The sequence below is a fragment of the Pristiophorus japonicus genome, chromosome 15, assembly GCF_044704955.1.
Source record: "Pristiophorus japonicus isolate sPriJap1 chromosome 15, sPriJap1.hap1, whole genome shotgun sequence".
Lineage (NCBI taxonomy): Eukaryota > Metazoa > Chordata > Chondrichthyes > Pristiophoridae > Pristiophorus > Pristiophorus japonicus.
Genome location: NC_091991.1, coordinates 175401585 through 175427121, shown reverse-complemented (window position 1 = coordinate 175427121; position 25537 = coordinate 175401585). Strand labels below are relative to the sequence as shown.

General features: G+C 50.5%; 2 protein-coding genes across 4 annotated transcripts in view; one reads left to right on the top strand and one right to left on the bottom strand.

Moving 5' to 3' along the window:
- Positions 1–655: 655 nt before the first annotated feature.
- On the bottom strand, positions 656–20271 carry LOC139281257 (ADP-ribose pyrophosphatase, mitochondrial-like). Of its 3 annotated transcripts, none has more exons than XM_070901332.1 (9): positions 19480–20271; positions 17559–17736; positions 16943–17182; positions 15767–15874; positions 11491–11577; positions 7141–7249; positions 5220–5369; positions 3967–4051; positions 656–1599 (listed from the first exon to the last, which is right to left on the bottom strand). In XM_070901332.1, exons 3-9 carry the CDS (start codon positions 17110–17112, stop codon positions 1454–1456), a joined length of 855 nt encoding a protein of 284 aa, XP_070757433.1. In that variant the 5' UTR covers positions 17113–17182; positions 17559–17736; positions 19480–20271; the 3' UTR covers positions 656–1453. The 3 variants fall into 3 exon arrangements, with proteins under 3 accessions (XP_070757433.1, XP_070757434.1, XP_070757432.1); XM_070901333.1 differs by lacking the exon at positions 19480–20271 and adding an exon at positions 18039–18235; XM_070901331.1 differs by lacking the exon at positions 17559–17736.
- Positions 20272–20407: 136 nt separating this feature from the next.
- The window catches only part of ints1 (integrator complex subunit 1), a 113584-nt gene continuing 108454 nt past the window's right edge, over positions 20408–25537 (top strand). Inside the window, exons 1-3 of the mRNA XM_070901330.1 lie at positions 20408–20489; positions 21220–21335; positions 23920–24201. Of these exons, the coding sequence (XP_070757431.1) occupies positions 21281–21335; positions 23920–24201 (337 nt within the window). The 5' untranslated portion in view covers positions 20408–20489; positions 21220–21280. The remainder of the gene's footprint in view (positions 20490–21219; positions 21336–23919; positions 24202–25537) is intronic.

Genomic DNA, 25537 nt, shown 5'->3' with positions numbered 1-25537 from the left:
CCTACCCCTTATCCTAAGACTATGTCCTCTGGTTCTGGACTTTCCCAACATCGGGAACATTCTTCTCGCATCTAACCTGTCCAGTCCCGTCAGAATCTTATACGTTTCTATGAGATCTCCTCTCATCCTTCTAAACTCCAGTGAATAAAGGCCCAGTTGATCCAGTCTCTTCTCATAGGACAGTCCAGCCATCCCGGGAATCAGTCTGGTGAACCTTCGTTACACTCCCTCAATAGTAAGAACGTCCTTCCTCAGATTAGGAGACCAAAACTAAATACAATATTCCAGGTGAGGCCTCACTAAGGCCCTGTACAACTGCAGTAAGACCTACCTGCTCCTATACTCAAATCCTCTATTCCTTCAAAGACTTGAGTTTGTTTTCCCACTGATATTTATTGGCCAACCTGTGGAGAAATAAATTAGACTATCTTCTTTAGACACATCCGTAGATGGTTTACCAAAGTCATTAAAATGTTATATAGGTACATTCGTAGACTGTTGTTGATGAAGTATTGCAGGCTGTATAACTGTTTTTAAAGGTGGTGTTCTGTGGATCACTCTTAATATCCTAACAATAGATTTCCATCACAGCTATGGTTGTTCAATTCTTAAGCAGTTACTTAAGTCTGCTACTATAAAATCCAACTATGCAAGATTTTGAAACAAATTAGCTTTATTAATAACTATCTCTAATGCACATTAAATACAGGTACTACAATCCAATAGAAAATCAGATTAATTCAATTGAGATTAAAATAAGTTATAGCTATATATAGAACAGTTATTCAAGAACATATGTTAATTGAGATAAAAATCTATTATCTTAGAACAAATTGTACCTTTAAGCAAAGAAACTATAAAATCTTTGTTTAACCTATTGTATTTTGATATTTTTATATAATGACCAGATCATCTGTTTTTTTAGTGATGTTGATTGAGGGATAAATATTGGCCAGGTCACCTGAGAGAGTAGGCGGGGCCTCGGTTTAATGTCTCATCCGAAAGACTGGCACTGGGAGTGTCAGCCCAGATTTACGTGCTCAAGTCTCTGGAGTGGGACTTGAACCCACAACCTGCTGACTTAGAGGCGAGTGTTCTACCCACTGAGCCACTGGCTGACATGTCGTGAGGAGAGGCGAGGGGGCGTGAAATTCCCTTTGAAATGACCCTCCAACAAGACTGGTGTGGCTGACAGTATGTGGAGAATCTCGGCCGGCATTGTGTGTGGCAGTGAACACATCCCCTGCGGCCAGTGCTGTCCGACCAAACACAAGGTTCGATCGGGGTAGCGTTGTGTGTGGACTACTCATTACCCCAGGCCTGGTTGGGTTCCGAATTACACCCTTCCCGTTACCCCCGCCCCCCCAGTCCTGCCCCTCTCACATTTCCCTCATCGTTTGCAGACTTCGCATTGATTCAATGGCCCCCTGGAACACTCGTTCACCATCCTTCGCTACCAATGGGCGTCCCAGAGCTCGGCAACGCTCTTCATGAAGTTGGAGTGGGTGGCGTAGAGCTGCAGGTCCTGCCCAATGTCAGACCACTGGACGTGCTTAGCGTCGTCCCCCGCATGTAGATCCAGCTGTCCCACACTGTCCCCTGGAAAGAGAGGTAACGTTACCGCCAAGGATACCAATTGGATTCTCTGCCACTGATTGAATTTTTCCAGGAGGGTCGATGAGGGCAGTGTGTACGATGTAGTGTATATGGATTTTAGCAAAGCTTTTGATAAGGTCCCACATGGCAGACTGGTCACAAAAGTAAAAGCCCATGGGATCCAGGGCAAAGTGGCAAGTTGGATCCAAAATTGGCTCAGAGGCAGGAAGCAAAGGGTAATGGGTAGATAGGTTAAGCGAATGGGCTCAGGTTTGGCAGATGGAATACAATGTCGGAAAATGTGAGGTCATCCACCTTGGAAAAAAAAAGTAAAAGGGAATATTATTTGAATGAGGAGAAATTACAACATGCTGCGGTGCAGAGGGACCTGGGGGTCCTTGTGCATGAATCCCAAAAAGTTAGTTTGCAGGTGCAGCAGGTAATCAGGAAGGCGAATGGAATGTTGGCCTTCATTGCGAGAGGGATGGAGTACAAAAGCAGGGAGGTCCTTCTGCAACTGTATAGGGTATTGGTGAGGCCGCACCTGGAGTACTGCGTGCAGTTTTGGTCACCTTAAGGAAGGCTATACTAGCTTTGGAGGGGTTACAGAGACGATTCACGAGGCTGATTCCAGAGATGAGGGGGTTACCTTATGATGATAGATTGAGTAGACTGGGTCTTTACTCGTTGGAGTTCAGAAGGATGAGGGGTGATCTTATAGAAACATTTAAAATGAAAGGAATAGACAAGATAGAGGCCGAGAGGTTGTTTCCACTGGTCGGGGAGACTAGAACTAGGGGGCACAGCCTCAAAATACGGGGGAGCCAATTTAAACCGAGTTGAGAAGGAATTTCTTCTCCCAGAGGGTTGTGAATCTGTGGAATTCTCTTCCAAGGAAGCAGTTGAGGCTAGCTCATTGAATGTATTCAAATCACAGATAGATAGATTTTTAACCAATAAGGGAATTAAGGGTTATGGGGAGCGGGCGGGTAAGTGGAGCTGAGTCCACGGCCAGATCAGCCATGATCTTGTTGAATGGCGGAGCAGGCTCGAGGGGCTAGATGGCCTACTCCTGTTCCTAATTCTTATGTTCTTATGTGGGTGATGGGCGTTTTTGTGACTGGAAGGATGTTTCCAGTGGGGTTCCGCAGGGCTCAGTATTGGGTCCCTTGCTTTTTGTGATATACATCAATGATCTAGACTTGAATGATGGGGGTATGATTAAGAAGTTTGCAGATGATACAAAAACCGGCTGTGTGGTTGATAATGAAGAAGAAAGCTGCAGACTGCAGGAAGATATCAATCAACTGGTCAGGTGGGCAGAACAGTGGCAAATGGAATTTAATCCGGAGAAGTGTGAGGTAATGCATTTGGGGAGGGCTCACAAGGCAAGGGAATACACATTAAATGGTAGGATACTGAGAAGTGTAGAGGAACAAAGGGACCTTGGAGTGCAGGTCCACAGATCCCTGAAAGTAGCAGGCCAGGTAGATAAGGTGGTTAAGAAGGCATATGGAATACTTGCCTTTATTAGCCGAGGCATAGAACACAAGAGCAGGGAGGCTATGCTTGAACTGTATAAAACACTGGTTAGGCCACAGCTGGAGTACTGTGTGCAGTTCTGGGCACCCCATTACAGGAAGGACGTGATTGCACTGGAGAGGGTACAGAGGAGATTTACGAGGACATTGCCGGGAGTGGAGAATCCAAGCTATGAGGACAGATTGGATAGGCTGGATTTGTTTTCATTGGAACAGAGGAGGCTGAAGGGAGACCTTATTGAGGTGTATAAAATTATAAGGGGCCTAGATATAGTGGATAGAAAGGGCCTATTTCCCTTAGAAGAGGGGTCAACAACCAGGAGGCATAGATTTAAAGTAATTGGGGGAGGGGGGGGAAGTTTTGAGGGGATTTGAGGGGAAATTTCTTCACCCAGAGGGTGGTGGGGGTCTGGAACTCACTGCCTGAAAGGGTGTTAAGAGGCAGAAACCCTCACCACATTTAAAAAATACTTGGATGTGTACCTGAAGTGCCATAACCTGCAGGGCTACGGACCAGGAGCTGGAAAGTGGGATTAGGCTGGATAGCTCTTGGTCGGCCGGCGTGGACACGATGGGCCGAAATGGCCTCCTTCCGTGCTGTAAATTTCTATAATTCTATGCTTCCTCTCGAGAAAGAACTTGCATTTCTACAGCTCCTCTCACGACCTCAGGTCCTCCCAAAGTGCTTTCCAGCCAATGACGTACTGTTTGGAGTGGAATCACTGTTGGAATGTAGGGAAAGTCGGCAGAGGATTCTGCTCCCTCTTCCTCAACTTCCCTCCCCTCCCCTCCCCTTCCCCAACTCCCCCCCCCCCCCCCCCGCATTTACCTGCGTCATCGTGGAAGTTGGCGGCCACTGTCTCCATCCAGGCGCTGTCGGTGTTCCGCGGATCATCCACGTATCCTGCAAACACCTGGATCAGAAAGTTAGGAAAACAAACTGGATGAACTGGGCTGAACCAATCCAAGACTCCCGACAACGGTTCACCTGCAACTGGTGCCCACCCACTTTCCCAGGATTCATCAGGAGCTCCTTCCCCATCCGCCCCCCCCCCCCAGTACCTCATCCAGGGAGAGTCCTCGGGAGCCGGATCATATGGTCACCCTAGCGTACATGCACCTCCAGGTCTCTCTGTTCCGATACCCGCTTTAAAACTGGGCCATTTGGCTATACTGCCTCTCCTCATGCTTCCTTCTAAATACGTGAAAGTTTGCAGGGCTGTAGGGAAAGAGCAGGGGGAGTGGGGCTTTCAAAGAGGCCATTCGGCACAGGCACGTTGGGCCGAATGGCCTCTCTTTGTGGTGTATGGTGATATAACCTGTCTGGTACGGGTTGTGATGCCCTGTGCAGCGTGAGGCAGACATGGGACCTCCTGGGAGAGACAGAAATCCAGTCTGAATATCAGGACACCTAAATAAAATCTGGAAAATTACTCTCTGACCTCTTTGGGCGATTGTAACCAGTCCAAGAGAGCACACAGAGCTGGATTTGTGGGGAAGAATACAGGAAAGACACAGAGCAGTCGGCTCAATGCAGGACACAGATGTGCCAGCTGTCTGGTCCCCAGAGTGTGAGTGTTGGGGAAAGGGACACACTTGCATTTATATAGCGCCTTTCATGACCACCGGACGTCTCAAAGTGCTTTACAGTCAATGAAGTACTTTTGAAGTGTAGTCACTGTTGTAATGTAGCAAACGTGGCAGCCAATTTGCGCACAGCAAGCTCCCACAAACAGCAATGTGATAATGACCAGATAATCGGTTTTGGTTATGTTGATTGAGGGATATATACTGGCCCCAGGACACCGGGGATAACTCCCCTGCTCTTCTTCGAAATAGTGCCATGGGATCTTTTACGTCCACCTGAGAGGGCAGACGGGGCCTCGGTTTAACGTCTCATCCGAAAGACAGCACTTCCGACAGTGCAGCACTCCCTCAGCACTGCACTGGGAGTGTCAGCCAAGATTTATGCGCTCAAGTCCCTGGAGTGGGGCTTGAACCCACGAACTTCTGACTCAGAGGCGAGAGTGCTGCCCACTGAGCCACGGCTGACACAGAAGCCACCCCTTTCCACCTGCTCACCTCCCTGGCCATCTCCTTGCTGAAGATGGTTTTGAACAGTACTCTCAGACGATCCTTCTCGGGGCCGGAGGCAGTCAGAGAATCGAGGGCTTCTTCGCCGAACTCGCGCATCAGGGTCGTCGACACGAGCTCGCCATCGTCCACCATTCCCTGTCACGGGAGAGGGAGAGGCAATTACAGCAGGGCCGGAGGGTGACCCTTCAACCTTTGGGGGGGGGGGGGGAAGGAGAGCTGGGCTCAGAATGATCAACTCCTCAAATCATTTTTTATTTGTTCATGTGATATAGGCATCGTTCCACCACCGGCGCACCGTGGCTGCTGTGTGTACCATCTACAAGATGCACTGCGGCAACGCGCCAAGGTTTCTTTGGCAGCAGCTCATAAACCCACGGCCTCTGCCACCTCGAAGGACATCATCATAGGCAGACCCTCGAAATCTTGCTTTCACTCTAAAAGTGAGTTCTTAGGTGACTGAACACAAGGGCAGCAGGCGCATGGGAACACCGCCACCTCCACGTTCCCCTCCAAGTCACGCACCATCCTGACTTGGAAATATATCGGTCATTCCTTCATCGTCATTGGGTCACAATCCTGGAACTCCCTCCCTAACAGCACTGTGGGAGCACCTTCACCACACAGGACTGCAGCGGTTCAAGAAGACGGCTCACTACCACCTTCTCAAGGGGTAATTAGGGATGGGCAATAAATGCCGGCCTTGCCAGCGACGCCCACATCCCAGAAACAAATAAACAAATCTGTGGACTTAACTCATTGTCTGAGATTGGGGGGGGGGGGGGGGGGGAGGCCTGGCGACAGCGAACTCAGCCCTCGCTCGCTATTCCCACCACCCCCCCCCCCACAGCCCCCCCCCCCCGCCAGCCACCAAGGCTGGATCTCTTGCGAAGAATCCCAATTGGAAGCGCAAGGGAAACAAGTCCAGGAAAGAAAGAAGCACAATAGGATCGCACAGAGTCAACCCCGGGGCGCAGAGGGAGTGTCTGGTCAGGATGCTGCGGCCACCATGGTGTGCGGCGCAGGCTCGATGGAGAGGCTGCTCGCGTCCCACCCATCAAATCCCGCATTGCCCGCATCCTGCGAGACCCAAGCTTGGCGGGAGCTGGAGAGCGGACGGCTGCCTGACATTGCATCCAGGAGACTGGGGAAAGAACACCGGAGATTGAAAGTAAGTGGCAGCAGGATTATGGGGGAGTTGAGGAGAAATGATTTCACCCAGAGGGCGGTGGGGGTCTGGAACTCACTGCCTGAAAGGGTGGTAGAGGCAGATACCCTCACCACATTTAAAAAGTACTTGGATGTGTGCACTTGAAGTGCCGTAACCTACAGGGCTACAGACCGAGAGCTGGAAAATGGCAGAAGTCTGGATAGCTCTTTGTCGGCCGGCACAGACCCGCTGGGCCAAAATGGCCTCTTTCTGTGCCAAAACGTATAAGATTATGAGGGGGCTTGACAAGGTGGATGCAGAGAGGATGTTTCCACTGATGGGGGAGACTAGAACTAGAGGGCATGATCTTAGAATAAGGGGCCGCCCATTTAAAACTGAGGAGGAATTTCTTCTCTCAGAGGGGTGTAAATCTGTGGAATTCGCTGCCTCAGAGAGCTGTGGAAGCTGGGTCATTGAATAAATTTAAGACAGAAATAGACAGACAGTTTCTTAACCGATAAGGGGTTATGGGGAGCGGGCGGGGAAGTGGACCCGAGTCCATGATCAGATCAGCCGTGATCTTATCAAATGGCGGAGCAGGCTCGAGGGGCCGTATGGCCTACTCCTGCTCCTATTTCTTACGTTCTTTCTACGATTCTATGGATGTGAAAGGGACAGGAGCACACGTGGGGAATGGGGGTGAAGGGAGGGACTGTGTACAGGTGACGGGCTCCGTCGCGATCACCAGGCTGCCCTCACCCCGGGAATCGCCCATTCCCCACAGTCCTTCCGCTTTATCGCCACGAACTGCAGAATGGGTTTGCCGGACAGCTCGTGAATCACCTTCTCGTCTCCCTCTCTCTTCCACCTGCAAGGCAGAAGGAAAACGCCCCCCCAGTCAGCATCGAAACAGGACACGGAGAGTCACAACGACCATATCGGTACTGAGAACACAAAGAACGCTTGCTGCAGAGAGCGGGGTTGGAGGCTAAGGACGGGAGAGGGCTCAGTTATCAGATGACAAACCCTTTCTTGTACCCTGCTCAGGGACTACGAGAGGTTTCAACAGAGTAAGCCAAAGAGAAACGGTTTCCACTGGCAGACGGGTTGGTAACCAGAGGGACACAGATTCAAGATAATTGGCAAAAGAACCAGAGGGGCGAGAAGGAGAATGTGTTTATTACACAGCGAGTTGCTGTGATCTGGAATGCGCTGCCTGAAAGGGCGGTGGGAGCAGAGTCAGTAGTAACTTTCAAACAGAGAATTGGATAAATACTTCAAAAGGATTTGCAGGGCTATGGGGAAAGAGCAGGGAGTGGGACTAATTGGATCGTTCTTTCACAGAGCAGGCACAGGCACGATGGCCGCTATGATTCTATGTAAAAATACACAAAGAACAGGGCAGGAAGAGAGCTGGTGTTTTATAAGTTGTTTGTTGGGCGAAAATTATCTACGTTTACGAGCCGAAAGAAAAACATGTTTTTCAAACTAAAGGGACAGAGGGACTGGAGGCATTGGGAGCTCTCGAGCAACAGGACCAAGGCTCCTCTGATTGCACAAGCCCAGATTTATATTTGTAAGCAGGCGTCGAACAGGGGTGTGACGTCTCCCCACAGAGAAGGGAAGGGGCAGTGAGCAGATCTAAACAAGACAGCGTAAAAATAAAAAAGGGAAGGTGGCTCAACCGTGGCTATCAAGGGAAATCAGGGATAATATTAAAGCCAAGGAAGTGGCATACAAATTGGCCAGAAATAGCAGCGAACCCAGGGACTGGGAGAAATTTAGAACTCAGCAGAGGAGGACAAAGGGTTTGATTAGGGCAGGGAAAATAGAGTATGAGAGGAAGCTTGCAGGGAACATTAAAACGGACTGCAAAAGCTTCTATAGATATGTAAAGAGAAAAAGTTTAGTAAAGACAAATGTAGGTCCCCTGCAGTCAGAATCAGGGGAAGTCATAACGGGGAACAAAGAAATGGCAGACCAATTGAACAAGTACTTTGGCTCGGTATTCACTAAGGAGGACACAAACAACCTTCCGGATATAAAAGGGGTCAGAGGGTCTAGTAAAAAGGAGGAACTGAGGGAAATCCTTATTAGTCGGGAAATTGTGTTGGGGAAATTGGTGGGATTGAAGGCCGATAAATCCCCAGGGCCTAATGGTCTGCATCCCAGAGTACTTAAGGAGGTGGCCTTGGAAATAACGGATGCATTGACAGTCATTTTCCAACATTCCATAGACTCTGGATCAGTTCCTATGGAGTGGAGGGTAGCCAATGTAACCCCACTTTTTAAAAAAGGAGGGAGAGAGAAAACAGGGAATTATAGACCGGTCAGCCTGACATCAGTAGTGGGTAAAATGATGGAATCAATTATTAAGGATGTCATAGCAGCGCATTTGGAAAGAGGTGACATGATAGGTCCAAGTCAGCATGGATTTGTGAAAGGAAAATCATGCTTGACAAACCACCTGGAATTTTTTGAGGATGTTTCCAGTAGAGTGGACAAGGGAGAACCAGTTGATGTGGTGTATTTGGACTTTCAGAAGGCTTTCGACAAGGTCCCACACAAGAGATTAATGTGCAAAGTTAAAGCACATGGGATTGGGGGTAGTGTGCTGACGTGGATTGAGAACTGGTTGGCAGACAGGAAGCAAAGAGTAGGAGTAAATGGGTACTTTTCAGAATGGCAGGCAGTGACTAGTGGGGTACCGCAAGGTTCTGTGCTGGGGCCCCAGCTGTTTACATTGTACATTAATGATTTAGACGAGGGGATTAAATGTAGTATCTCCAAATTTGCAGATGACACTAAGTTGGGTGGCAGTGTGAGCTGCGAGGAGGATGCTATGAGGCTGCAGGGTGACTTGGATAGGTTAGGTGAGTGGGCAAATGCATGGCAGATGAAGTATAATGTGGATAAATGTGAGGTTATCCACTTTCGTGGTAAAAACAGAGAGACAGACTATTATCTGAATGGTGACAGATTAGGAAAAGGGGAGGTGCAACGAGACCTGGGTGTCATGGTACATCAGTCATTGAAGGTTGGCATGCAGGTACAGCAGGCGGTTAAGAAAGCAAATGGCATGTTGGCCTTCATAGTGAGGGAATTTGAGTACAGGGGCAGGGAGGTGTTACTACAGTTGTACAGGGCCTTGGTGAGGCCACACCTGGAGTATTGTGTACAGTTTTGGTCTCCTAACTTGAAGAAGGACATTGTTGCTATTGAGGGAGTGCAGCGAAGGTTCACCAGACTGATTCCCGGGATGGTGGGACTGACATATCAAGAAAGACTGGATCAACTGGGCTTGTATTCACTGGAGTTCAGAAGAATGAGAGGGGATCTCAGAAACATTTAAAATTCTGACGGGTTTAGACAGGTTAGATGCAGGAAGAATGTTCCCAATGTTGGGGAAGTCCAGAACCAGGGGTCACAGTCTAAGGATAAGGCGTAAGCCATTTAGGACCGAGATGAGGAGAAACTTCTTCACCCAGAGAACCTGTGAAATTCTCTACCACAGAAAGTTGTTGAGGCCAGTTCATTAGATATATTCAAAAGGGAGTTAGATGTCGTCCTTACTACTAGGACCATTAAGGGGTATGGCGAGAAAGCAGGAATGGGGTACTGAAGTTGCATGTTCAGCCATGAACTCATTGAATGGCGGTGCAGGCTCGATGGGCCGAATGGCCTACCCCTGCACCTATTTTCTATATTTCTAAGTACGAAGCAATGTACAGCTCAGATAGAGAGGTCACAGCCCCCTTTCTCAGACAGAGTCACTGTACAGGTCAGACACTGCCCTTCCACCTCTGGGCATCTGGGTTCAGATCCAGGCCACACGATAGGAATGAGGGCCTCCTCTGTCTGACGGGGACCAGTTGGTGCAGTGAGTTAATGCACCGCCCTCTCTCTCCACTCCGGTGCAGTACTGGGCTAACTCGGAGTCAGAAGGTCGTGGGGTCAGGTAAGTCCCACTCCACAGACTAGAGCACGAGGTCCAGACTGAGCTTCCCAGTGCAGTGCTGAGGGAGCGCCACATTGTCGGAGGTGCCAACTTTCGGATAAAACGTCAAACCGAGGCCCCGTTCGCCCTCTCTGGTGGACGTAAAAAATTCCATGGCCACAATTTTGAAGAAAAGCACGGAAGTTCTCCCTGATGTCCTGGGGCCAATATTTACCCCTCAACCAACATCACTAAATAAAAACAAGATTATCGGGTCATTATCACATTGCTGTTTGTGGGAGCTTGCTGTGCGCAAATTGGCTGCCGCGTTTCCCACATTACAACAGTGACTACACTCCAAAAGTACTTCATTGGCTGTAAAGCGCTTTGGGACGACCCGAGAGGTTGAAAGGCGCTACAGAAATGCAAGTTCATTCTTTTACTGCACAGACCGGGGGCTGCAGATCCACCCGGACCAGTCTGGTGTGAAGGTGGGGTTCGCGCACGGATGAGACAGGCTGATCTGGACCAGCATGTGTAAAGTTGGGGTTCGCGCACGGATGAGACAGGGTGATCCGGACCAGCCTGTGTAAAGGTGGGGTTCGCGCACGGATGAGATAGGGTGATCCGGACCAGCATGTGTAAAGGTGGGGTTCACGTATGGATGAGACAGGGTGATCCGGACCAGCCTGTGTAAAGGTGGGGTTCGCGCACGGATGAGACAGGGTGATCTGGACCAGCCTGTGTAAAGGTGGGGTTCGCGCACGGATGAGACAGGGTGATCTGGACCAGCCTGTGTAAAGGTGGGGTTCGCGCACGGATGAGACAGGGTGATCTGGGCCAGCCTGTGTAAAGGTGGGGTTCGCGCACGGATGAGACAGGGTAATCTGGGCCAGCCTGTGTAAAGGTGGGGTTCGCGCACGGATGAGACAGGGTGATCTGGACCAGCCTGTGTAAAGGTGGGGTTCGCGCACGGATGAGACAGGGTGATCTGGGCCAGCCTGTGTAAAGGTGGGGTTCGCGCACGGATGAGACAGGGTAATCTGGGCCAGCCTGTGTAAAGGTGGGGTTCGCGCACGGATGAGACAGGGTGATCTGGACCAGCCTGTGTAAAGGTGGGGTTCGCGCACGGATGAGACAGGGTGATCTGGGCCAGCCTGCGAGTTACGTACCGTGTGATAATGGGATCAGCCGCGTGGTTCGGCCCCCACTTTCCCAGCAGTCCTCGAGAAGTGATTCCCGTTCTTCCCATTGGATTCCTGGGGGTAACATCAGAAGCAAACGTCATTAACGTGGGGTGACCCCCTCACCGCTGGACCGTTGAACCGGCATGGAGAGAGGCTGGACCTTCACCACACCACACCAGCTGATCTCCCTGTTGCTGCGTGCACTGAGTTACATGTGCTGCTTTTATAAGGACAACTTGTATTTTCTGTGCTCGCTGACCTACATTGGCTCCCAGTTAAACAACACCTCGATTTCAAAATTCTAATCCTTGTTTACAAATCACTCCATGGCCTCGCCCCTCCCTATCTCTGTAACCTCTTCCAGTCTCACAATCCCACAAAATGTCTGCGCTCCTCAAATTCTGGCCTCTTGAACATCCCTCATTATAACTACTCAACCATTGGTGGCCGTGCCTTCAGCTGCTTGGGCCCCAAGCTCTGGAACTCCCTTCCTAAACCTCTCCGCCTCTCTTTCTTCCTTTAAGACCCTCGTTAAAACCTACCTCTTTTAACAAGCTTTTGATTATCTGCCTTAATTTCTTCTGTGGCTCGGTGTCAACGGCCAATGCCATCGAGTTGCTAAAAACAACACTGGGCCCTAACTCCGTTAGGTGTCGAGGAGGCTCAAGCACGTGGGGCGATCCCGTCCAAACGGAATTCCTCATTGGCGCCAAGCCCCGAAACCTCCCTCAGGAGCCGGTGCCTCACAACTTCAGCCTCCTCGGGGAAATCCCCTCCGAGCCTTTCAGTTCTGCGCGGAGGGGATTCCTGTACGGGCTGCTCCTGCACACTCTCCACGTTGCCGTCCTCGTCTGCCGTCCGGACACGCCATGGCACACCATCTTGCCGTCCGGAGGAGGCAGTGGTAGCCAATGGAGTGATCTCTACGCGGGAGTCCTCCCACTATCTATCGGGGACTTGGCCTGGGGTTTTGCACGGAGCAGTCCCGTGCAATAGGTTTTTAAGTCGGTTCACAGGCTCCCAGGCCGCCTGCAATTTCTGCGATCTGGAAGAGTCCGTGTTCCACATTTTTATGGAGTGTGCGAGGTTGCAGCCCCTCTTCCAATATCTGAAGGGGCTGCTCCTCAAATTCTGGTTGCACTTCAGTCCCACACTCCTGATCTTTGGGCACCCTGCGCGGAGGGGAGCGGGTAGGTCCGAGGGCCTCCTCGTAGGACTGCTCCTGGGCCTGGCCAAGGGCGCCATCAGCTGGTCCAGGCAGCGGGCGGTCGTTCAGCCCGACTGCCTGCCTCTCTTCCGTGGTCATGTTCGCGCCAGGGTGTCCCTGGAAATGGAGCACGCCGGTACGTGTCCACCGGTACGCTCGCGGCCTTCCGCGAGAGGTGGGCGCTGGAGAGGCTGGAGTGCATCATCACCCCTAGCAACTAAATTTTAATTTGACCGTTTAAAGTTTCTAAAAGTTTAATTTGTCGTTTCTAGTGCCCCTTTAATAAGGGGGCATTTGATTTAATGTTTTACACAAAATAGTTGTAGAGCTATTGCATTGTGAGTGCCTTAGCCAGTCACGTGATGTTCACAAGACTCAATAAAACCCCAGCCAGTTGGGTTCGGGGGATCCACGATGAGGCAGGTGGCTGTGAGCCTGGTGGGTGAACTGGTAATGTGTAGTGTGATTGGTAAACCTTTGCTAATAAACCAACTGGTTCTTAATAGCTTAATAAATAAGGTGATTGCAGAATATTACTTGAAAGCATGCCAGTTCTGACAAAGGGTCATCAACCCGAAACGTTAACTGTTTCTCTTTCCACAGATGCTGCCCGACCCGCTGAGATTTCCAGCATTTTCTGTTTTTAGTTCTTAATAGCAATGTGTTGCGATGAATGCTTAAGCAAAGAACCCAAATACATTACACTCGTTAACCCCATTTAGACGTGGGATTTTTTTTGTTCCTCTTCTCTACGCCTTCACTGATAAAGGCGTGGCCTTTATGTAACAGTGTTGACCACTGGCGCCTTAATACAACCTCTGGCCAATTGCACCCAAAGGCCTATTAGCTCTGTTAAACTGTGTTGCCACACGTGTAGATATTAACAGTGGTGGAGCTTACTATTACACCCAGGTTCCTCCCTGGGTTAATTCAACCGTACTCATTTCACATTTATATATATTTCTCTCCCAATGAGGAACACTTCACATTGTCAGCTTTAGGTTTCATTTGCCATTTCTCTGCTCACTTGCATTCTGACTCAACCCTCTGCAAACTGTTCACTCCATCTTCTGCCTCAACTGCACCTCCCATTTTACTGCAGTTTGAGGAACTTACAGCAGCTTTTGGCACCCACGACATTTATCAATCACTTAACTTTTAGCAATTTAGACATTTTTTTTTCTCTCTCTCCCTCTCTCCTTATCCTCTCTTGAAGATGCCAGCTTGTGATGTCAGCTGTGGCTTACTGGGCAGCACCCTCGCCTCTGGGGTCTGGTGGTTGTGGGTTCAAGTCTCACGCCTGGAACTTGAGCACAAAAATCTAGGCTGACACTCGCAGTGCAGTGCTGAGGGAGTGCTGCACTGTCGGAGGTGCCTTCTTTCAGCTGAAACGTTAAACCGAGGCCCCGTCTGTTCTCTCATGGTACTATTTTGAAGAGCGGGGGAGTTCTCCCTGGTGTCCTGGCCAATATTTAACCCTCAACCAACATGTCTAAAAACAGATTAAGCCCCTTGAGGTGTCCTGGGGTAATGATAGGCACTATATAAATGCAAGTCTTTGTTTCTTCAAGCGCAGACTGACATCTGGTATCTCACCCCGTTGACCATGCTTCATGTTGAAGGGCGACATTGAGTAACAGAAAGCTATTCAACTAGGAGAGGATCACATCCTAATGCAATCCTAGCATCAGCCTCATACTCACACTTCCGACGGAAGTCACTGTATTGCAATCAGTACTGGGGGCCTTGGCTGATTATGCGCCCTCCCTCCCTGTCCCAGGGAACTGAGGATAAATTGTACTGTTCCCCAATGCCATCCAACTAGAGAGGAGCTCACAGAGCAAGGCTTGACCTTTCTGTGGGTGTGTGTCTGAATGACACACTGGACGGCGCAGTTACCAACTCAGCCATTAGGGGCACTGTCACCATCGTCTTTAAATACAACTTGCATTTATATAGGGCCTTTAACCACCCACGGCACTTGACAGGAGCGTTATCAGATAAAATTTGACCCTGAGCCACATAAGGAGAGATTAAGACAGGTGACCCAAAGCTTGGTCAAAGAGGTCGGTTTCATGGAGCATTCAATATTCCCGGTAAGCTGCGCATTGTTCTGCGTGGCCCATTTCTTTTAGTGCGCTGTCCCTTTAAATTTTCACGCCTGTGCGGTCTTTACAGTTAGCTCGGAGTGGCTCATTTGGTGAACTCATCCCTTCGTGCGCATTGGTTTCCAGACTTGATCCCAGGCAGTGCTGAGTTAGGTGATCGCTGCTAGGGACAGCAGTTCAGATACTACAAACGGCTTAAGTTCCCCCTGTGTTAGGAAAGCGAAAAATAAGACACTTCATTTCCCACTTAATGATCCCTGCTGCAAAATCATCATCATCATAGGCAGTCCCTCGGAATCGAGGAAGACTTGCTTCCACTCTTGACACGAGTCCTTAGGTGACTGAACAGTCCAATACGAGAGCCAAAGTCCCTGTCATAGGTGGGACAGATAGTCGTTGAGGGAAGGGGTGGGTGAGGAGCCTGGTTTGCCGCGCGCTCCTTCCGCTGCCTGCGCTTGGTTTCTGCACGCTCTCGGCGATGAGACTCAAGGTGCTCAGCGCCCTCCCGGATGCACTTCCTCCACTTAGAGCGGTCTTTGGCCAGGGATTCCCAGGTGTCGGTGCGGATGTTACACTTTATCAGGGAGGCTTTGAGGGTGCCCTTGTAACGTTTCCTTTGCGCACCTTTGGCTCGTTTGCCATGAAGGAGTTCCGAGTAGAGCGCTTACTTTGGGAGTCCCGTGTCTGGCATGCGGACAATGTGGCCTGCCCAGTGGAGCTGATCAAGTGTGGTCAGTGCTTCAATGCACTAGGGAGGCGGAGAGGTTTAGGGAGGGAATTCCAGAGCTTGGGGCCCAGGCAGCTGAAGGCACGGCCACCAATGATGAAGCCATTATAATCAGGGATGCTCAAGAGGTCACTGTAGGAACTTGAGCCTTTCCGTCACTGTTTCTAAGCTCGGCAGCTCACCATCCAATGGGAATGAAGGGTTGAGACCAGCACTCACCGAGGCAGCTTATCCTCGTCCAGCTCGTACAAACCCAGGAAGCTCCGCCGGTCGATTCTGCCATCCAGTGCGTTGAATCGCGGACCATGTTCCGCTCGCCCTTCCTTCCTGTGTCACAAATAGTTCGTTAGAGAGGAAGCCAATGATTGACAGACAAGAAATATTGTTTTAAAATCAGCGAAAGTGAATAAAGGCTAATTGATGAAAGGAAAATGAAACGGCAGAGGGAGAGGGAGAGAGAGAGAGAGAGAAAGAGAGAGACACGCAGGGGGAGAGAGAGAGGGGGACACACACGCAGGGGGAGAGGGGGACATACACGCAGGGGGAGAGAGGGACACACACGCAGGGAGAGACGGACACACACGGAAACGGTGGCAGATGGAGAAGACCATCAGAGCGGGATTCACCTCTTCAAAGCACAGACCACCCTCCCTCTCCTGTCCTCCCCCCCAATCTCTCCTGTCCCATCTCTCCCTTGCCTTTCCTATCCCCACTCTCCCATGCCCCCTCCCTCTCCTGTTCCCTTCGCCCCTCCCCCGCCCCTCATCCCCCACCCCCTCCCTCGCCTCTCCCTCCCCCTCCTGTCCACCCCCCTCTCGCTCCCACCTCCCTCTCCTATTCTCCCCTCCCCCATCTCTCCTATCTCCCTCCCCACTCCCTCTCCTATCTCCCTCCCCACTCCCTCTCCTATCTCCCTCCCCACTCCCTCTCCTATCTCCCTCCCCACTCCCTCTCCTATCTCCCTCCCCACTCCCTCTCCTATCTCCCTCCCCACTCCCTCTCCTATCTCCCTCCCCACTCCCTCTCCTATCTCCCTCCCCACTCCCTCTCCTATCTCCCTCCCCACTCCCTCTCCTATCTCCCTCCCCACTCCCTCTCCTATCTCCCTCCCCAATCTCCCTCCCCAATCTCCCTCCCCACTCCCTCTCCTATCTCCCTCCCCACTCCCTCTCCTATCTCCCTCCCCACTCCCTCTCCTATCTCCCTCCCCACTCCCTCTCCTATCTCCCTCCCCACTCCCTCTCCTATCTCCCTCCCCACTCCCTCTCCTATCTCCCTCCCCACTCCCTCCCCTATCTCCCTCCCTCTTTCCTATTCCCCCCTCCTTCTCTCTCTCTTTCCAAAACCCCCCTCCTCCTCACTCTCCTGTCTCCTCCCTCCCTCTCCCCGTGTTACCTGAAGTCGGGGTCTGCCCATTCGGGCCCAGCACGGACAGAAGCCGCTGTATAGTCCACTGGCTGATATTCGGGCCACGCCACGCTCCAGCTGACCTGGCCGTCAGCGACAGGGAAACGCTGAACTTGTGACCCCGGGTAGGGCGAGCTTCGCGCCTTGACATGAATCATGCTGCGACACGTGGCAGGGCACACCGTGTCCGGTGCAGGCAGGTACCAACTGGACCGGGCGAGGCAGGCACTGAAATGGAAATACTTTACCATTAGGAGCTTGTTTCCGGCGAAATCCAGCCCCTCACAACCCAACTCTCCACAATGCGCACAACGCCACTACATTACAGCAACAAGCACACTTCAGAAAGTACTTCATTGGCTGTAAAGCACGTTGGGGCGGCTTGAGGCCGTGAAAGACTCTATATAAATGCAATTTCTTGCTTTGCTAAATTCTGGCATATTTTGTGCAGTCCAATTCTCCAGATATTCCCGACATTACCTGCGTCTGAGATGCCCACTGAATTGTGACCTTAAATCTCCCATTTAACCTTTAGATAAAATCTTATTCAGTATACACTGCACCCATTCAAGCACACTCATCGACTCCCCCGGTCTCTCCCTACCTGCTCGGCACCCCTCCTGTGTCTGTTACAGAAACACTTCCTCCGATTGCTGCTTTAATTTAATATCCAGTCTCCGGCCCCACCCCGATCGCTGCGGATTGAGAGGCAGCTGACGATCTCTCTGCACAAGATAGTAGCTGCACTCGATTAGCTAGAGAAACACTCGATGCTGCATATCCTGAGTAGATGAATTTCAAAAATAAAATGATTCATTATTGGTCACTGTGGATCAGTCCTGGTTTCACTTTGTGTTTCTGTTGCCAAGAGGATATACTTACAATGACAAACAACAGAAATGAAAAGCACGAGACCAAAAAAATTGAGTCACTTCCTCGAATCAACCATTCCAATTTAAAATCACACAAGACATCCTTCTGTGCGACTCTTAGCTATTTTTTTAAACCATTCAGTTCTCTCCTGGTGTGCCGGGTGACCCTGGGCTCTGTCCCATGATGGCCCTCAGTAATTCCAGTAACTCACCGAAGCTGAGACGGTGCATGTCAAGGCTGTTCGACCACAGAAGGCGTCGCTGCCAGCCGTGGCTCAGTGTGTCGCACCCTCGTCTCGGAGTCTGAAGGGAGTCAAGGGTTATGGGGAGCGGGCAGGGAAGTGGAGCTGAGTCCATGATCAGATCAGCCATGATCTTATTGAATAGCGCAGGAGGCTCGAGGGGCCGAATGGCCGACTCCTGCTCCTATTTCTTATGAAGGTCACGGGTTCAAGTCCCACTGACAAGAGACTAGAGCACATAAATCTAGGCTGACACTCCAGTGCAGTGTTGAGGGAGTGCTGTGCTGTCGGAGGTGCCGTCTTTCGGATGAGACGTTAAACCGAGATCCCGTCTGCCCTCGCAGGTGGGCGTAACTACGGCACTATTTCAAAGGGCAGGAGCGTTCTCCCCCAGTGTCCTGGCCCAATATTCATGTGTCTTTCAGATGAGACGTTAAACCAAGGCCCCGTCTGCTCTCTCAGGTGGATGTAAAAGATCCCGTGGCACTATTTCAAAGAGCAGGGGTGTTCTCCCCGGTGTCCTGGCCAATATTTATCCCTCAATGAACATAACAAAAACAGATTATCTGAGTCTTTATCAAAATGCTGTTTGTGGGAGCTTCCTGGGTGCAAATTGCCAGCCGCGCTTCTTACATTACAACAGTGACAACATTTCAAAAATACTTCATTGACTGTAAAGCACTTTGAGATATCCTGAGGTCGTGAAAGGTTTCTTTTTCACTGGAGTCCGCATGTGGGTGTATTTTTCCTCCCTGATAAATTGCAACATCCCCACTGACACCTGGGAGTCCCTGGTCAAAGACCGCCCTAAGTGGAGGAAGTGCATCCAGGAGGGCGCTGAGCACCTCGAGTCTCGCCGTCGAGAGCATGCAGAAATCAAGCGCAGGCAGCGGAAAGAGCGTGCGGCAAACCAGTCCCACCCACCCCTTCCCTCAACAACTATCTGTCCCACCTGTGACAGAGACTGTGGTTCCCGTATTGGACTGTTCAGCCACCTAAGAAATCATGTTAAGAGTGGAAGCAAGTCTTCCTCGATTCCGAGGGACTGCCTATGATGATGATTTTGCAGCAGGGGTTATTAAGTGGGAAATGAAGTGTCTTATTTTTCGCTTTCCTAACACAGGGGGAACTTAAGCCGTTTGTAGTATCTGATCTGCTGTCCCTAGCAGCGATCACCTAACTCAGCACTGCCTGGGATCAAGTCTGGAACCAATGCGCACAAAGGGATGAGTTCACCAAATGAGCCACTCAGAGCTAACAGGAATTAAAAAAATTAACAAAAAACAATTGTATAAATCTTGCATGAAGATGATGTCACCACGTATCCTACACCCTTCAATGTGGGAGAGAGCAGCACCTTCAAGATCTGAGACAGAGCCTGGGCTTCTGGTGTCTCTCAGGGTCACTGTACCTGTGTCTGATCCAAATGCAGCACACGATGGCAGTACAGAGCATGCTCATTGTCAGATCCCAGAGCTTTGTATGCACACACCATCCACTGTCCTTGCTCACACTCACAGCCCAAACATACACTCAGTAATCACATCATGGCAACACCCCACACTTTCAGCTTTGGTTACACTCACAGCCTCCAGCTCCTGCTCACACTCATAGCCCAATACTTCCACTCACTGCTCACACTCAGCCCTTGCTCACACTTACAGCCCCCACTTCCTGCGCACAATCAGTCTAATACTTAAACTCACATTCAGCCCTTACCTCCTGCTTACACTTACAGCCCCCATATCCTGCTCACACTCACTCACTCTCCCTGCTCACACTCACTCACTCACTCACCATGTTCACACTCACTGCTCACACTCACTCTCCCTACACTCACTCTCCCTGCTCACACTCACTCACTCACTCACCATGTTCACACTCACTGCTCACACTCACTCTCCCTACACTCACTTTCCCTGCTCACACTCACTCACACTCTCACACACTCTCTCTCTCTCTCTCACTCACTCACTCACTCACTCACACTCACACACACACACACACACACACACACACTCACTCACTCACTCACTCACACTCACACTCACTCACACACACACACACTCACTCACTCACTCACTCACTCACTCACTCACTCTCTCTCTCTCTCTCTCTCTCTCTCTCTCCCTGTCCCTGCTCCTGCTCACACTTCCTCTCCCTGCTCACTCTCCCTCTCCCTCTCCCTGCTCCGACTCACTCTCTCCCTGCACTCAATGACGTCAGCGTACGATCACCCTGTAGCCCAGCGGTCCACCGCGAGGCCCCGCCCCTTGCCCGGGCACGGACCAATCGCCGTTGAGTGACAGGGGGGGCGGGTGCGGGGCCTGTGCGAGCAGCATCACTTCCGGTCGGCGGCTGCCGGTGTGTGTGTGAGAGACAGAGGCTCGGGCTCGGGCCCGGGGACAGCGGGAGCCGCAGGTCAGGCCCGCGGCCCGGGGGGGGGAAGCGGAGCCCCGGAGCCCCGGAGCCCGCGGTTACTATGGAAACAGGCCTCCCCACTCGGGCTCAACACTTTCACTCGCTTAAAGAGACCGCCCTGTATTTCTGTAGCGCCTTTCCCATCCGCAGGATGCTTTACCGCCAATGGCGTGCAGTCACTGTTGTAATGTGGGAAACGCGACAGGCAATTTGCGCACAGCAAGCTCCCACAGACAGCAATGTGATAATGACCAGAGAATCTGTTTTTAGGTGTTGGGTTGAGGGATAAATATTGGCCCCAGGACACCGGGGATAACTCCCCTGCTCTTCTTCAAAATAGTGCCATGGGATCTTTTACGTCCACCTGAGAGGGCAGACGGGGCCTCGGTTTAACGTCTCATCTAAAAGACGGCACCTCCGACAGTGCAACGCTCCCTCAGCACTGCACTGGGAGTGTCGGCCTAGATTTATGTGCTCAAGTCCCTGCCGTGGGATTTGATCCCACAACCTTCTGACTCAGGCGCGTGTGCTGCCCACTGAGCCACGGTTGACGCTGCACGGACCCGTAACCCCGGTGTGTTCTGATGAAGGCATCACTCCCAAAATGGCCTTTTCGAGATGTTGACTGACCTCCTGAGATTTTAGCGGTTTTATTTAAGATTGTCGAGCATTTACAGATTTTTTTTTTTTGTTAATAATATCTCCGTGCCTATGTGTTTGTTACTGACAGGCTGGGAGAATCGCAGACAATTCACAGCAATAAGGAAAGGCAAAGCGTGTAGTTTGCCAGGATGAACCGGCCGAAAACTGTGGCGATCCGGAGACCCAGCAGTGCAAAAACCAGTAGTGAGTGAGGCCTCCTTTACAGATTATATTTTTGCCAAATTTTGATTGCTCGCTATAGCTACATTGGGCTCTGAAGGAAGCTGTCTTGTAGCAGATAACAGTAGGCACAGCAGCATTACATCGTTTTCAATTCTTGTTTCCACTCTTGGGCTCCTGAAAATTAGAGCTGGGATTCTGAGTGGGCCAGTTCCTAAAACTGTATGGTTACAGCACGGAATAAGGCTCATTCGGCCTGTCGAGTCCACGCTGACTCTCAGTTCATCCCACTCCCCCACTCTTTCCCCGTAACTCTTTTTAAAAAAAAAAAAAAATAAAAAAAAATTTTCTTCAGCTACTTATCCTCTCTCTTGGGCAGTCCCTCTGAGTCGAGGATGACTTGCTTCCACACCAATATGAGTTGTCAGGTGACTGAAGAGACCAATGTGGGACCTACAGTCTCTGTCACAGGTAGGGCAGATGGTGGTTGGAGGGACGTGTGGGTGTGAGGCTTGGGTTGCCGTGCGCTCCTTCCGCTGTTTGCGCTTGGCTTCTGCGTGCTCCCGGCTGCAGAGACTCGAGGTGTTCGGCGCCTTCCCGGATGCTTCTCCACATTAAGGGGTCTTGGGACAGGGGTTCCCATCTGTAGGTGGGGATGTTGTGCTTCTTCAAGGAGGCTTCGAGGTTGTCCTCTGCCCATGTGGGACTCGCTTGTTGTGTCGGAGCCAGTGTGCCAGTGCAGCCTTCAGTTGCCTGAGGAGGAGAGTGTTTGAAGACCAGGATCTCAAACCCTGCACCGTGACATGGTCTATGTACAGCAGTCACCTCAAAGCACTGGAGAAGTACCACCAACGCTGCCTCCAAAATATCCCGCAAATCCATTGTCAGGACAGGCGCACCAACGTCAGTGTTCTCACTCAGGCCAACATCCCCAGCATCGAAGCATTGACCACGCTTGATCAGTTCCGATGGACGTCCGCATACTTATCCAACTCCCTTTTGAAAGCCACAATTAAGTCTGCCTCCACCACCCTTTCAGGCCGTGCATTCCAGATCCTAACCACTCGCTGCGTTTTAATAAAAAAAAACGTTTTTTTCTTGCGTCGCCTTTGGTTCTTTTGCCAATCACCTTAAATCTGTGCCCTCTGGTTCTCGACCCTTCTCTCTATCTACTCTGTCCAGACCCCTCCGTGAACTACTGCGAGCGATTGGGCAGCACTAACGCTGCAGACCCAGAGTCACGGGACCTTGGGGATGAGATGGCCCCAGTTCACTTGACTTGGAACTGTTATATGTAGGTAGGAACAGTAGACTACTCGACCCCTCGAGCCTATTCCACCGTTCAATTCGATCATGGCTGATCTTAACTCCATCTAACTGTCTCGGTTCCGTAACCCTTAATACCCGTGCCTGACAAAAATCGATCAATCTCCATTTTGCAGAGAGACAAGACATTCCAGCCGTCGGTGCAGGCTGGTTGGTAGGACAGTGTGACAATGTAATGCACGCACCAATGAGTATGCTCACAGGTTTGTAGAGCTGTTGAAGGGCGGTCGAGGGGGTCGCTCAGCCCGACTGCCTGCCTCTTTTCCGTGGCTACATTCATGCCAGGGCGTCACTGGAGATGGAGCACGCGGTGTCCACCGGTACGCTCGCGGCCTTCCGCAAGAGGTGGGCGCCGGATGGGACTGGAGTGCATCATCACCCCCGGCAACCAAATTCTAATTTGACCGTATTACAAAAAGTTTTATTTGTTAATTTGTCGGTTCTAGTGCCCCTTTAATAAGGGGGCACTTGATTCATAGATTCAACAAAATAGTTGTAGAGCTGTTGAAGGGCGGTCGAGGGGGTCGTTCAACCCGATTGCCTGCCTCTCTTCCGTGGCTACGTTCGCGCCAGGGTGTCCCTGGAGATGGAGCACGCGGTGTCCACTGGTACACTCACGGCTTTCCGTGAAAGGTCAGCAGCGGAGGGACTGGAGTGCATCATCACCCCCGGCAACCAAATTTTAATTTGATCCGGTTAAAGTTTCTAAAAGTTTAATTTGTTAATTTGTCGGAATTAGTGCCTCTTTAATAAGGGGGCACTTGATTTAAAAGTTTTATACAAAATAGTTGTAGAGCTGTTGAATTGTGAATGGCTTAGCCAGTCACGTGATGTTCACACGACTCAATAAAACCCCAGCCAGTTGGGGTTCGGGGGATCCACGATGAGGTATGCAGTTGTGACCCTGGTGGATGAACTGGTAATGTGCAGTGCGATTGTTAAACCGTTGCTATTAAGAACTAGTTGGTTTATTAACAATGTGTTGCTATGAATTCTTAAGCAAGAACCCATGAAGCAAATAGATTACAGATGGGATACCTCATCATTCAGTCCTTTAGTGAAACCCTCTTTTATCTGCTTTAGCCGCTGTCCATGTACGTCCTCTCCGTGATCATTCCTGCTTCATTGGTCTAATTCTAAATTTGTGGAGGTGAAGCTTCTTGGTCCTGTTTCATTTTATTTTAAGTGTTGTAGATGGGAGGATCATTCTGCCATCTCTTTCTGTAGCTCGATCGAACCCTTTCCGTTCTCTTTGCCTTGTTTGACATTTCTTTCCCTTCAGGCCACCCACCCCCTGGGGACTTTATCGCGCTGGGCTCCAAGAGCCAGGCCTCTGATGCCAAGGCGCCGGCAGCACTGCTGAAGCCAGCACAGGCCGGACTGCAGTCCGATCGCAAACGAGAGGGTTCGTCGGCCTTGGCCTCCACCTCTGGCCTCTCGAAGCGCCCGAAGATCTCCTCCACTCCGCCGCTGAGCGCGCTCGGGCGCCTGGCCGAGGCTGCGGTTGCTGAGAAACGAGCCATCTCGCCCTCGATTAAGGAGCCGTCTGTCATACCGATTGAAGGTAATTGTTTCAGGCTGCACGGTAGAAGTAGTGCGCACTTGTCTGCCTGACTAAGGAAGTAAAGGATCAAATTGAGAACAAAGGCTTACAATGTTGCGAAGAATAGTGGAAGGGCAGAGGATTGGGAAATTTTTAGAAACCAGCAAAGGACTACTTTAAAAAGAAATGGTAGAGAAGTTAGTTTATGAGTGTAAACTAGCAAGAAATATTAAAAACAGACAGTAAGAGCTTCTACAGATATATAAAAAGGAAGTGAGTGGCTAAAATAAACATTGCTACTCTTATGAAAAGAAAGATTTCCATTTCTATAGCGCCTTGCACGATCTCAAGACCTCTTGAAGCGGTTTACAACAATAGCTTGTATTTATATAGCACCTTTAACGTCTTAAGACGCTTCACGGGAGTATTCTGAGATAAAAAGTTTGACACCGAGCCACATAAGTAGAAATTAGCGCAAAAGCTTGGTCAAAGAGGTAGGTTTTAAGGAGCGTCTTATAGGAGGAGAGAGAGGTGGAGAGGTTTAGGCAGGGAGTTCCAGAGCTTGGGGCCGAGGCAGTTGAAGGCGCGGCCACTAATGGTTGAGAAATTATAATCAGGGATGCTCAAGAGGGCAGAATTAGAGGAGGAGCAAAAATCTCAGACCGGGGTTGTAGGGCTGGAGGAGATTACAGAGATCGGGAGGGGCGAGGCCATGGAGGGATTTGAAAACGAGCCTGAGAATTTTGAAATCGAGGCGTTGCTTAACCGGGAGCCAGTGTAGGTCAGCGAGCACAGTTGGTAATGGGTGAGCGGGACTTGGTGCGAGTTAGGACATGGGCAGCCGATGAAGCACTTCTGAAGTGTAGCCACTGTAGGAAACGGTCAGACCGTTTGTACACAGCAAGCTCCCACAAACAGCAATGCGATAATGACCTGATAATCTGTTTTTTAGTGATGTTGACTGAAGGATAAATATTGGCCAGGACACTGGGGAGAACTCCCTTGCTCTTCGCAATAGTGCCGTGGGGTATTTTACGTCCATCTCAGTTTAACATCTCATCCGAAGAATGGCAAGCTGTAGAATTCCTTAACTCCCTCCGACTTCCATCCCTCATGCAGTCTTTAGGTTGTAAAATCCAAACTCGACAACACCTAAATGCTGCTTGGATTAATTTGCCTGTTCTTTTGAATCTTGATGGTATCTCATAAGAACATAAGAAATAAAAGCAGGAGTCGGCCATTTGGTCCCTCGAGCCTGCTCCGCCATTTAATAAGGTCATGGCTGATCTGATCTTGGGCTCAGCTCCACTTCCCTGCCCGCTCCCCATAACCCTTCACTCCCTTATCGTTCAAAAAT

What these genes read in the sequence shown, in the direction of transcription:
- LOC139281257 (XM_070901331.1), bottom strand. Translation starts at nt 19,529, where the DNA reads ATGAGCATGCTCTGTACTGCCATCGTGTGCTGCATTTGGATCAGACAC. An exon ending in TGCATTTGGATCAGACACAG is followed by an intron (nt 17,183 to 19,479) that starts GTACAGTGACCC and finishes TTTCCATTTCAG; the next exon opens with TGCCTGCCTCGCCCGGTCCA. An exon ending in GCTGATCCCATTATCACACG is followed by an intron (nt 7,250 to 11,490) that starts GTACGTAACTCG and finishes TCTGCCTTGCAG; the next exon opens with GTGGAAGAGAGAGGGAGACG.